We start from the raw sequence: 13361 nt of genomic DNA, 5'->3' as shown, positions 1-13361 counted from the left end.
CACACACTCTCACACTCTCACACAAAAGTACCTGAGTATGCAAAGGCAAGTATGTGTGCTGTTGGTGAGACGACAGAAGCCAAACCGTTGGCATCCCTCAAGGTCAGTCAAAACAAAAGTAAAGTGCTGCACGGCCACTCCATCCCTCACTCTGTGCAGATAAATGCAGTGAGAGGTGGACATACAGAAGAACAGGCAGGCTAAAAAGGTAACCCAGAGTAAAGAGAGTCACGGCAATCCAGTTTATACTCACCTTTGTATGTCATACGGGAAGCAGAACCTGGGTAATGTTTGATAAGTCTCCTAGAGTGGGACAAAATTGTGTGTTTAAAATGAAGAGTGAAAAATAACATCAAAATAGTGGCTCTGTAAGGCTGAACCTGTATAACATTTTCACAATGACAATGTTAATGTTAGGCAGGTATAATTTACTACGTTTGTTGTCTTAGAGCAGCGTGTTCACATTTTCTGATTAACATGAAACACAATGTACAGCTGCTGCTGATGGGCAGGTCTTTGGTCATAAACCAAAGTATTGGACAAATTGAAAATTGCTGGGAAAATGCATGCAAGATGAAAAGTCAGGGGATCAGCAGAGTGATCACAATTCATCATTAGGGGGACATAGATATATGCACTAAATTTCCAATCCATCCAGTAGTTGTTGAGACATTTCAGGCAAAACCACCATATATAAACCATCATCTCTGAACTGTATGGTGGCACTAGAGGAAAAATGTCCGGGGATCACTAAAGTCAGAAGGATCCACCACGCACCAAGAATCTTTGCAGGAAAAAAATAGAGACATTCCATCCAATGGTTGTAGGGATATTTCAGTCTGCACCAAATGATGGACTGACCAACCGACTGACCAACATTACAATCCCTAGAGCCACGCTGCTAGCATGGATAAAACAAGTTACTCTAATTTTAACGTGAAAATATGAGTGGCTACCTCATCACTGAAGTCTTCTGGAAACTGAATCTGTACACCAGGATCTATAACATTAAAAAGAATGAATAAATGCATGAATGAACATCATTGCTAATACTAAGCAAATTCATTTTTCAAAGTACTTGTAGAAAAGAAAATTCTTTTAAATATTTAACAAGATAACAATGAGTGAAACCATATACCATATAAGTCAATGAAAGTCAGAAGTATTTATTTTTTACTCCATTTTCTCACACTCAGCTGCTCGCTCTGTTTTTTTGCCACAATTTGTTCCCATCTGGTTCAAATGTGACTAGACAAGCTGTGTGGTTTTCATGGTCACATGACAGGAAATATGAGCAACTCTCAGCTTAGCAGTAACACCTTCATATATACCAAGTCTTATGTCTTATCATTTTATAACACATACATTAACTAGTGTTGTTTTTTGTTTGGAGCCAGTTTCAGGTACTGGTGTAGTGTGTTGAGTAAGAAAATGACAAGAAGGTAAATAGAGTCACAGGAAGAATTTGAGGAACAATTTTAATCAACTTCTCTGTTGCTGAAAAAACGCTCTGCATATCTGAATGATTCTATAGCAGGCAGCACACATCTAGTACTCCATAGAGGTTGAAACACAAGCTGGGAATCACAGTTAATACTATCTGACCCAGGTATGCTACTGTGAGAGAAGGCAGAGGACTCACCTTTGTCTCTGGCTATGGGGCAAGTGGCTTCAAAGAACCAGTAGAAGGTTCGATCAGGGTTTTGTCTAACAGGAAAGAGAAGATTTACAGCACTGATGTGAGATTATACACAGTGTATTAACCACCAAAACATGTCCACATTAATTCTGAGACCTTCCAGGGAATCTGGCCAGCATTTATCATATCACACAAATCCTAATTTCACATAAACTAGAAGATTTTGGTCTCAGGTAATTATGAAACAGGTGTCTTAAGGACAACAGTAAACTGTGATATATCTATTAGAGACAGGTAGATAGCTCAACAGAAAGTGTGATTACATTAAAATATTAAAAAGCTGGTCATACGCAACAAATCCAGATTAACATTTTGCTCTGCTTTCAGCAAGAACAGATCTACCATGAAGTTTATGGCAACACAGTGAGGGCAACAGACTTGCTGCAGGAAACTTCCTGTGCAGTTGTGAGAGGAAGTAATAAAAACCACAAGAACAGACTGACGGGCAGAGTGATAGTGATGAAAGTTGAGCAAAAATGACATGATTAACTTACTTCAGTCTGGAGCCCATGCTGTCTTAATGTGTCTGTGTCCATGTGTTTTGTCCAGGAGGGCAGAGATCCTCAGCAGGTGTGTTAGATAGTAGTCATACTGCTGATGTAGCCACGGCGTAAATGAAAGCGGACAGCAGCACTAGAGACAGTCTGCACAATCACCGCCAGAGTGACAGAACACTTCCTGATCTATGTCAGTATGTGTGTGTGTGTGTATATATATATATACGTATGACGCCTGTTATGAGACCACCTCTCCAAAGTCTTAGCATTCACATTCACTTCTCTTGAATTTCCATTACTTGTCTTATGTTTTCCCCACCTTTGTTGCTGAAGACTTCTCATCCATTTTTAAAACAATAAAGGTCAAGAGCAAGCCTTTAATTACTTAACACAAATCACAAATCTGACGTATCTGCATGAGCAGCTGCTATAGAAATAGGTATATATAGAAATATCATTTCTGCTCAGTGACCTCAATGAGATTTGCATAAAAAATCCCATTTCTTTCCTTCACCTTTGTTTTCACTTTTACATATCTATATTTAGAATAACTAATACTAATACTGCCTGATCATGCAATTTATAAAGAGGAACTGTAAGAAGAACACTAGAGCTGATGTTGAGGATGTGTTGATGTATATCAAAGAAGACATGCCTTATGTCTGTATGTCATATAGCTGGGATGGTCTTCAAAACCCTCTTCTTTTCTTATGAAGAAGTATTTGTGACACGTCATTCGGTGTTACTGGTTTCAGATTGAAGTAGAGGCAACCAGGTGTCCACATCCTGCTCCGAAATACTGCCCCCTTGTGGTGTTCAAGCAAAACTACCTAATCTGTCGACAACATAGGTCTCCATTTTGGTTTGCCTTCATTCTCTGACATCAAGAGTAAGACTGGAAGCTGAATTGTGCAAAAATGTATACTCTTGTCTATTTAAGGCAGGTATATTTTTAGAAAGTTATGTCAACTTCCTGTTACATATCTTGTCTTGCTTGTTTAGCGCTGTCCTATCACTGTGTGTCGGTGTTTTCATCAAGGCCTGTTAAGGGACTGCAGATAAAAATTAGCTTGGACATAACTCTGGTAGAATACATCAAATGGTTTAAACATGTATGTTTAATATTGTACATGGTCCTTTTCAAAATAAAATAAAATAAATTCCTTTACACATAACTAGACAAGATAATTTTAAATGTATTCATATTCATAATGTATTACACACAGAAGAAACCCACAAAAATATGTTTTTCCAACAGATTTATTTCAACCAATGCCAAATTAGACAAGTGATCAAAATTGCGTGGGTTGAACAGTTTCATTGAATACTTTGCCCAGGTACTGTTTGACTGATGATGATAAATGAACATAAACAGAAAGCTACGGACAAAAGACCACAAGCACACCTGTGTTAGCTACCTCTACATGAGCACTGAGATGGGAGAGACAGTTTAGTGTTGTAAATCCTACTCTGGCTGGAGGGAGGGGGAGAGGCAGAGGGAATACAGGGATAAGAGAGCGGACAACGGAGAGTACCATGACAAGAAAAGAAAGGGAAAGAGAAAGAGAAAAAGAGCAGAGTAGGAATGAAAGAAGTGGGTGGATTGATGTAGTTATGACGAGTGCAGGTGAGAAATGAGGAGTGCTTTTTAAGCCTTAGGCCACCTCCTCCTCTCCTTCCTCCTCAAACTCTCCCTCCTCAGCCGTGGCATCCTGGTACTGCTGGTACTCGGACACCAAGTCGTTCATGTTGCTCTCCGCCTCAGTGAATTCCATCTCATCCATGCCCTCGCCAGTGTACCAGTGGAGGAAGGCCTTGCGGCGGAACATGGCGGTGAACTGCTCAGAGATGCGCTTGAAGAGCTCCTGGATGGCCGTGCTGTTGCCGATGAATGTGGCGGCCATTTTGAGCCCGCGGGGAGGGATGTCGCACACCGCCGTCTTGACGTTGTTGGGGATCCACTCCACGAAGTAGCTGCTGTTCTTGTTCTGCACGTTCAGCATCTGCTCGTCCACCTCCTTCATGGACATGCGGCCGCGGAACACGGCGGCCACGGTCAGGTAGCGGCCGTGGCGCGGGTCACAGGCGGCCATCATGTTCTTGGCATCGAACATCTGCTGAGTAAGTTCAGGCACAGAGAGGGCTCTGTACTGCTGGCTGCCCCTGCTGGTGAGCGGGGCGAAGCCGGGCATGAAGAAGTGCAGACGAGGGAACGGCACCATGTTGACGGCCAGTTTGCGGAGGTCAGCGTTGAGCTGGCCGGGGAAACGCAGGCAGGTTGTCACCCCACTCATGGTGGCAGAGACCAGGTGGTTGAGGTCTCCATATGTGGGTGTGGTGAGTTTGAGGGTGCGGAAGCAGATGTCATACAGGGCCTCGTTGTCGATGCAGTAAGTCTCGTCTGTGTTCTCAACCAGCTGGTGGACAGACAGGGTAGCATTGTAGGGCTCCACCACAGTGTCTGACACCTGGAGGCACAACGGGCAAACGTCAGGGGAATAAAAAGCCAGAAAAGGAAAAAAACACCAATAAACAGCACGTCACAATCAATCGATGTACCTTAGGAGATGGCACCACACTGAAGGTGTTCATGATACGATCGGGGTACTCCTCACGGATCTTGCTGATGAGCAGAGTCCCCATACCAGAGCCGGTACCACCGCCCAGGGAGTGTGTAAGCTGGAATCCCTGGAGGCAGTCGCAGCTCTCAGCCTCCTTCCTCACCACATCCAGGACCGAGTCCACCAGCTCGGCTCCCTCTGTATAGTGGCCCTTTGCCCAGTTGTTACCGGCTCCGCTCTGGCCTGGAAGTAGAGGGTTATTTTTAATCTGCTCTTTGAATATTCAGCCTCATTTATCTTTCCAAAAGGTCTTAGATTACCCTTTCAACTGGAAAATTGTTTTAACTTATCTATGTGGAATGCAACAATTATCTCTAATAAACTGATCATTAACAGGACCTTTCCTTTCTCTGTGTAATGACAACATATGTGCGTGTGGCTGATCATATACCAAAGACAAAGTTGTCAGGTCTGAAGATCTGTCCGAAGGGGCCGGAGCGGACAGAGTCCATAGTGCCTGGCTCCAGATCCACCAAGATGGCCCTAGGCACGTACTTTCCACCTGGAACGCGCATTTTTTTATTAGCAAAAAGAGGACAGACCATAAGAACACCAAGGTTGCAGTAATATGTGTGTGCGTGGTTGTTTCGAACAGTCCTGACCTGAAGCCTCATTATAGTAGACATTGATTCTGTCCAGCTGCAGATCGCTGTCTCCATGGTAGGTTCCAGTTGGGTCTATGCCATGCTCATCGCTGATCACCTCCCAGAACTACAGACAGGTCCATGGGTTAGATTAGACAAAAACCAGTTTGACAGTTTAATATCTCAACACAGAGTAATGTAATATGCCTGCTTTCATATTGCACTTTACAACCCCGCTCCTATTTGAGCCACAGACACATGACTATTACTGTGCTGGAACAATCCATTAATCAATTAGTTGGTTGACAACCAATTTGATGATGAAACATTATTTAAGTCACCTTCAAAGCAAGAATGCTAACTATGCTAATCTGCTCGTTGCAGTTTGTGAGGATTTGCCACTTTTCTCTGCTCCGTGTTTGGATTTTGGACTGTTCAGACAGGACAAAACAAGCAATGCGAAGACTGCGTGTTTCACAGACCAAATCACTGTTAGCTGCAGCCCTAGAAAACCTTTAAATATTTGACATCTCTGCTTCACAGATACCTTCAAAACATGGCTTGATCTAAATCCACTCTTTATTTGAAGCACAGATTGCAATAAATACCAGCCTATTAAGCATTATTATCATTATTATTATTATCATCATCATTATTGATTATTATTATTATTACTACTACTGTGTTGAAATATTACATGCGTGCCTGCCGGCGTTCCAGTGCATTCGGTGTCTGAGCCACACCCCTCTCTCTCCCTATGACCACACACACACACACACACACACACACACACACACACACATTTGTGTTCATTAAAGGGCATCAGCGACAACAGCGGGGATGTCTCGGCTTGCCGCCGCCCATCCTAAACGATGCTATTGTACGCAGCGTTGAACCACAACACTTTCCACTCCATAACGTTGACCTATTTAGTGTTTCCTGCGGACAGCATGTCCTCTTAAAGCAGACAGCGGGCACGCACACGATTAAACCTAAATTCGGTCACATTTAACCGACTGCGTATATAACGGGTCTCTCTCTGTGTGTGTGTGTGTGTGTGTGTGTGTGAGTATGTGTTTTCATACCTTTGCTCCAATCTGGTTCCCGCACTGTCCGGCCTGCAGGTGCACTATCTCACGCATGTTGTCGCTGCGGTGTGTGTCACAGAGAGCTGCTGGAGAGACAGAGGAAGATGATGAGGACGACGGGCTCCGGTTCTGCGGCTGTTCGGTCCTGGCCCTCCCGGTTCAGTGGACAGTCTGTCTGAATGGCGGAGGAGCTGTGGCTGCGTTGTAAGCTCTCCTCTGTCTCGCCCTTCCCTCAGTCCGCGGCTGCGCCGTTCATCTCGGTGCTGCAGCATGACGTCATCTCCATGGAAACGGGAACCGGGCACGGCCGGAAAATTGGCCTGCATGCCTCCCTGCCTCCCTGCCTGCCTGGGCTGGCTTGTTGGTTGTTGTGGGATTGACATGCCTGTGAGATAACCCTGGAGAGATTAAAAGACCGAGATTAGCTTTCTTCTTAAAGCTTGATTCACGTCTTTCGAAGCTATAACTGTCTGCTGGCCTCAGCATGTGGTGGGAATGACTGAATGAATGAATGAATAGGCCTTCACATGTCACCTCAGTGTCATGGCTACATGTATGGATGGAGGTTGAATCCTAAAGAAGGGCAATGTTATGAGTGTGTGGTTTATGCTTGTGTCTGGGTGTAGTTTAGTCATTCTGCGAAGAGATGGATGCCCTTGTGACAAGCAGGGACTTGCAGCCTCATGTGAACCTGGTTTATTTGCCTCACTCTCGAAACATCAGCATCAGCGTCAGCGTCATCATTTCTTATTTTACACTATATATTTATTGTAAATTGTATTTCCTACCTCTTTAGATGTGCTGATGTGACAGATGATGCAGATGTCCACTAAGGATCAATGAAGTCTCATCTTATCTTATATGTAGCCGATGTTTGATTGCACACATTGTGTTCTGGTTTATGAGTCCAGTCCTGGTTTTGATCTTATTTGGGATATGGTGGGTTTGCATAGAACATAGATAAACATAGGCTACCTCTGTCATAGCTACATCAGGCTCCATCCCCTACATCCCCTCCTGCTCCCTTCTGTGAATTGCACATATTCTTAAAATGAAGTTTGCATGTACACTACAACCCAATTAAATGTCGTCCATCATTAGGAAGCAGCTTGTTATTGTGTTTGTGCTGTTGCCCGTAGAGACAGGAAGTTTGAAAACAGACACTGGAAGGGAGCGAGGAAGGAAGAAGAATGTTGATTGTCAGCAAATGTGATGGCATTCCCCCAACCTTTTCTTGCAGGCGTCAAAGCTTTCCAAAGAAAATATCAAAAGAACGGTGTACACATGTTACACAGCATACCTTGGAAGCAGTTCTAGCTCATTTGAGGGCAAGAACTGCTTCCTCCACATGTGTTAGCAATAAGTCAGTCGGTAATAATAGTATGCCCTTTTTTCATTGTCAACATCCGTTGTTGCTCACTTCTGTTGTGTTGTGACTTTTTGCATTCGTGCAATTTGATGCTACCTCTAGGCCACCGTACAAAGCTGAATAAGGATGTAAAATCTGATTTCAAGTGATCACTTACTGAGCAGCAGTCCTATATTAACTGTATCCGGACACAATCTGGATACAGTATCAGTTTTGTAGATCATGCTCTGGACACACAAACTGGGACACGTCATGGTTAGATTTGTTTTTCATTAAAATTGTCTTTTCCTTGCCTCAGATGGACCTCAGCTACATCCATGACACCCACTGGTCATTAACTGCACAGTAACCACTCAGTATTGCAGCCAGACCCTGAAGTACATTGAAACACAGCCAACACTCACAAATAACATCAGTCTGAGGCAATAGTTTGGAAGGGTTTTAACAAGCCTGATCTGTTTTTCATTCTTATAACTCACCATTTCTTCTACTAAAGGGTTGTTGATGATTTGCCTTCATGAATAATAAAGTACAGTTTTAAAGCCCCACAGAGGTAACACAGTGCATTATAGCTACTTGACGCAATATATTGACCATCAACTGAGGCGTTTAAGTGCCTTCTTCTTTGAGCAAAATATCTGTAAGATTGATTTTTTGGCCACTTGGGGGCTTTAGTCCAAACAAAATAGTTGTTAAAGCAAACAGTATTTACACATCCAGCAGTTACGGAGTAACACTATCATTCAGTCATGCCACCTGATAAATGTCCAACATTCAAGTCTTTTTAGCTCTGTTTTTGGCTGCACCTACTTCTGAAAAATGTATCTCTTTAGTTGCTAAATGCTTGTTCACCAGTTAGTTGCTAACTTTGCCATGTCTAACATTTGGTGGTGCTCAGGCAGGTAGTTCACAGTCAGAGCCACCTGCTGCTGCTGGAAACAAGGTTGATGAGAGCAGCGAGGCTGAACCAAAACAGTTATAGTTTAGTATAACGGTATAGTTGCATGCCGTAAAAACCAAACCAATGAGCTCAAACACACACAGCAGAGCTGAGGGGAATTATCTTTGCATTCATGTGCACCCTTTTACAAACCTGATCCATTGTTAATATGAAAATATTGATTACTATTATTTCTATTATATTTATTGTAGAATTGATAAGAATTAAAATTTGTTTTGTAAACATGAAAGTAATATATTCTTCTTTTGCCAACCTCTCTTTTTCCTTTTCTGATTTCCTGTATTCAGCTCTGCTCAAAGGTGAAGAGAGTTATAGTTATTGAGATCTTATTATTGAGTTATTGGTTATTTTTGAGTTTACAAGAACATTCATTGGATTCAAGGACTGGGTAAATCAGGTAAATACCCCAAAGTCACAGGTACCCCGAAGACCCTATTATCATCAGGTTTTGGTAACTTACACAAAAATGATGGGTGGTTAACCAAGTAGGCTTATTCCAGACCGCCAAATCACCTCCCAAATACCCAAGTTGTTCAGTAATTCACATGGATAGCATCACAGTTTAGCATTTTGCCTTGTATGTATAGCAGAATGTTGCTATTGAGCAGTGATGTGTGGTTTATGTGTGTGTGGAGGTGTGCCCAGGTGTGATTATATATATGATATTTATATTATACAACTTTTAGATGGCATGTCTTATTTTGCTATATTTATTCATTTTAAATAGTTATTTATCTGTTTGCTCTTGCACTGTTTCATGTGCTGCTGTGTTTACATCCATACATTGTATCCTGGTTATGGATCCAGTCCTGGTTTTGATCATAGTTTGGATATGATGTGTTTGCATGGAACATAGAGGTATGAGATATGAAAAAACAGGTTTGTCTGTCAGCCTGGCCCCAGGGAAAAATATCGGGCAAAAATATTGATTTATATTTGAATGACTCTAGTGAAGTATTGCTAATGCTAATCTGCCATTATTCCTTAAAAAGTTGTTTTTTAATTTGTGTTACTGCCACAAATGGACGCACAGCAGTACAAGGAAGTTGTTTGTTTCTTGGTCTTCATGAAAAATAGAATCAAAATACATTGTGTAGTTTGCTGTGCATGCTGCACTATGTGGGTATTTGAAGGCGACATGACACACAATGAACAAAGAGTACCTTGTGTGTGTTTGTTGGGCAGTGGTCAGTAGTAGGCTTAATCCAGTCATCTTTGCTGTAGTAACACCTGACATCCACAGAGAGGCGATAGAGATCTGTTGTTGTGCTCATCACACACTTTTTTTCTGTCTCTTTACTGTCTCTTGTGCCTTTTTAAAAGAAAATGTTGATGACAAGTACCAATAGTCACACAGCCCAGTAAAGTGTAATCCTTAACCTAAGTGCACTACTTTTTAAAACCACGAATTCATAAAATAGTAACTAGTAATTTTGATAAAAAAATTTTTAAATCTAGCTGATGAAATGCCCCTGAACATAAAACAGCTGAGCTCTTTTTTTGGAGCATTCTTTCAGTTTGCCCTGGGGATTACTCTCAATTAGGAGAAATAATCCGGATCATTTATGGAAAAAAAACTCTTAGGCTGATTTACTTATGATGAAAACTGTAGCCTCTGGTGAACTCAGTCTCACCTGTTCTCTCATTTTACATTAATATATACATTAATATATCAATATTTGATTTTTTCAGAAACACATACATTTTTACAGTTTTTGAATGCCTGAAGAGGATAGCGGAGCAATAAAAGACTAAGACGCACACGTATACACTTCTGTTGCTAAGATCGCCTCTTCCTTTCCTCAGGAGGATATGAAATGTGCAGAGCATTTTTCAAAGAAACAATGTTCCTAAAGAAAGACACAATGTTCTGAAATGATGTTATATACTCAAAACGCACCATCAAACGCATAACGCATCAGGTCACATTCCCCTATAATGACACGTCATCTTAATTTCTCAGGATCAGCCTGCCACCTCGCCGCTGCGACCATCATCACTGCATCTCCTGCCCCATATCTGTCCAACCTACCATTTCCTCCCAGTATGCTTAGTTAAATGCCACAGTTGTAAAACACACACACACACACACACACACTTCCTTTAGCCTTCTCACTGCTCATAAATCTCATGGTTATTTAAATATGCTCTACTGCGGTGAACATTTGACCAGCGGTTTGTCATTTTATGCAAGAGCTGGCAGATACATTCCCTCTCATTAATGAGAGTAATAAAACCACCTTGCCTGTCGGAAACACCTAGATCACTGAAGAAGATATATCAGCACTTTAAAAGGACACACACACAAGTGAAAGTGCATGCACACACACAAACACACACACTGAGGAAAAAATAGGGAAAAACACTTTTCAAGTAAAAAGGAGATCCGAGAAGGACAAAACTAAAGGGCAACTTGATCCACTTTTTAATGCTATGTTACTCACACAGTATCACAAAGATCAAAACTTTGTGCAAATCTGTTTTATTGTGTGTTTAGCGTGCATATTTACACCCACTAAATCAGTGGTGCTGTTCAAGGTGAATAAAAGTTAAGTGATGCATGAATTACAGGGATAGAAGCCTGCAGAAACAGTGAATTGCTTGTTTATCTATATGACTGAGAAGCATTAGATAAGAATGGAGGAAGTGATTTTGGCTGTTTGCCATAATTGCTAATCAATATGACATTCGGGCAAAGACAACGGTGTACTGAGGGATTGGGGAGAAAGAGGGATACCTTGTGGTGTGCAGTGTGTTTGCATCTGCATGTGGCATATGGATGTCTACATATTCAGTGGTGAGGATGGACTCATGGATGGTAGTGTAGAAGTGCACCATTGTTGTGTTTGGCAGGTTGAACTTCTTCAGCTGCAGCAGGAAGTACATATTCTGCGGGGCTTTTACAGTGAGGAAGCTGATGTACAGCTCCCACTTGAGGTCCTGGGTGATGATGGTGCCCAGGACTCCACAGCATTGACTGGGGACTCCCACAGGGTGGGGGTGGGTTCTTTCTGAAGTCCACAGCAAACTCCACTGGGTTGTGTCGAGCTTCAGGTCACATCCCCAGCTGGTCAATATCCACAGATGAGGATGAACAGATGAACAATGAGGGGTGTCGTCTGCAAACTTCAGGAGGTTGGCATGTTTCCCCAGCTACAGGTGCTGCCTCCTGTCACCTAGGAAGTCTGTGCTCCACCTGCAGGTGGAGTCCTGTAGCAGAGCCGGCATGATGGTATTGGAGGAAGAGCTGAACTGTGAGCTGAGCTGTTGCTGAGGAGTCCAGCTGCTTACGGCATCGTCTACAGATGAGGCGCTGCAGGCAAACTGCAGGGGGGTCAGCGAGCACCTGTAGTTGGCCCTTAAACGTGTTAATGGAAAAGCTGTATAGACAACCTGTAGGCTGGGAGGGCGGAATGGAGAGAAATATGGATTACAATGAGGTGTACTATTTCACCAGACAATGCCATGGATTTATCATTAAACAGCAACCTGCTAATATTTAAGAATTACAACTTCTTATAGGCTATTCCAGAGCCATGTTCAGATAAAGGATTTTAAAAAAAAGACTGATTTAACCAGCAAGTATTCAGCACATGTCTATACAGTCACACAGCCATATAGCCTACACAATACAGCCACATAATCATCCCACACATGACAACAAATTGGGCTACAAGTCTGCAAGCAATGTGTTGACTGCCTGTCATCACAAATAATGAACAGGAAACAATTCAGTTTTGTTTTCATCCAGCAGCTGTCAGTTTAAATCCAAACCTGCAAAAAATGACACAAATCCACTGTATAGATGAAACTCCAACACGGTTAAACACAACAAATTCCAACATCATGACCACCATGGTTGCTGCTCCTTGCTAATATCTTCATCTGTTTGGCTCGTAGAGCTAACAGCAGGACTCTGTCAGACATGGAGGTTGAGTTGTTAAGTGAGAAGAAATTTGTGAGTGGAACACAGGGTTTCAGTTCCTGTTGCTGTGATTCCTTCATCCTTGTTCCTTTCTTAAGACAATTTAAAATCCCTGCGTCATTAGATTATGGGAGGAAAGTGGAGCATCTCAGAGAGTTATAGAATGCACCCCACAGTTTACAGGCCAATAAATCAAACCACTCAGCCCCTGTGCTGCCTTTATTACCTCAATTGGTTTGCTTTATCTATTCCCCACCTGTTTTATATTCTGGAAATTATTTGAGCCATGGAAGCCACTAGTAATTAGTGCAAAAATCCTTTTGTAATTTGCTTGGTTTAATGTCATGGTATGTTGTTTACTGATATCATTTGTTGTTTACTGATATCATTAAACTCATTATCTTTCTTCCTCACTGACTGCTACTCTGAGTCATCTCACAATGCCCACATCTCTCTCGCTATAGCGTTACATAGACGTGTGCACACAAGTGACACGTGAAACAATATGTGGCGTTTCTCTGCATTAAGACACAAAGCTTTTCATTCCTGGGGCTATAGAGAGTTGCTTTGAGCAGAGCTTCACTCGCAAAGAAAGAAAAAAGAAAAAAAGAAGAAAT

General features: G+C 42.2%; 2 protein-coding genes across 3 annotated transcripts in view; both read right to left on the bottom strand.

Annotated features, from left to right (window-relative positions):
- si:dkey-76b14.2 (DENN domain-containing protein 1B) overlaps nt 1-2363 on the bottom strand; it is an 11893-nt gene extending 9530 nt beyond the window's left edge. For both annotated transcript variants that reach the window (XM_035660877.1, XM_035660878.1), the window contains exons 1-5: nt 2194-2363; nt 1643-1707; nt 957-1000; nt 254-303; nt 32-151 (exon numbers count right to left, since the gene is read on the bottom strand). In XM_035660877.1, the coding sequence (XP_035516770.1) occupies nt 32-151; nt 254-303; nt 957-1000; nt 1643-1707; nt 2194-2210 (296 nt within the window). In that variant the 5' untranslated portion in view covers nt 2211-2363. The remainder of the gene's footprint in view (nt 1-31; nt 152-253; nt 304-956; nt 1001-1642; nt 1708-2193) is intronic.
- Nucleotides 2364-3440: 1077 nt separating this feature from the next.
- LOC118327035 (tubulin beta-4B chain-like) lies at nt 3441-6733 on the bottom strand. The gene is made up of 5 exons (XM_035660221.1): nt 6487-6733; nt 5420-5528; nt 5209-5319; nt 4756-5000; nt 3441-4664 (listed from the first exon to the last, which is right to left on the bottom strand). The coding sequence occupies exons 1-5, from the start codon at nt 6541-6543 to the stop codon at nt 3852-3854; spliced, it is 1335 nt and encodes a 444-aa protein (XP_035516114.1). The 5' UTR covers nt 6544-6733; the 3' UTR covers nt 3441-3851.
- Nucleotides 6734-13361: the final 6628 nt, after the last annotated feature.

This window comes from Morone saxatilis, unplaced genomic scaffold (genome assembly GCF_004916995.1).
Source record: "Morone saxatilis isolate NCDOM2014 unplaced genomic scaffold, NCSU_SB_2.0 Contig17, whole genome shotgun sequence".
NCBI classification, from domain to species: Eukaryota; Metazoa; Chordata; class Actinopteri; family Moronidae; genus Morone; species Morone saxatilis.
This window is presented reverse-complemented; position numbering and strand designations above follow the sequence as displayed.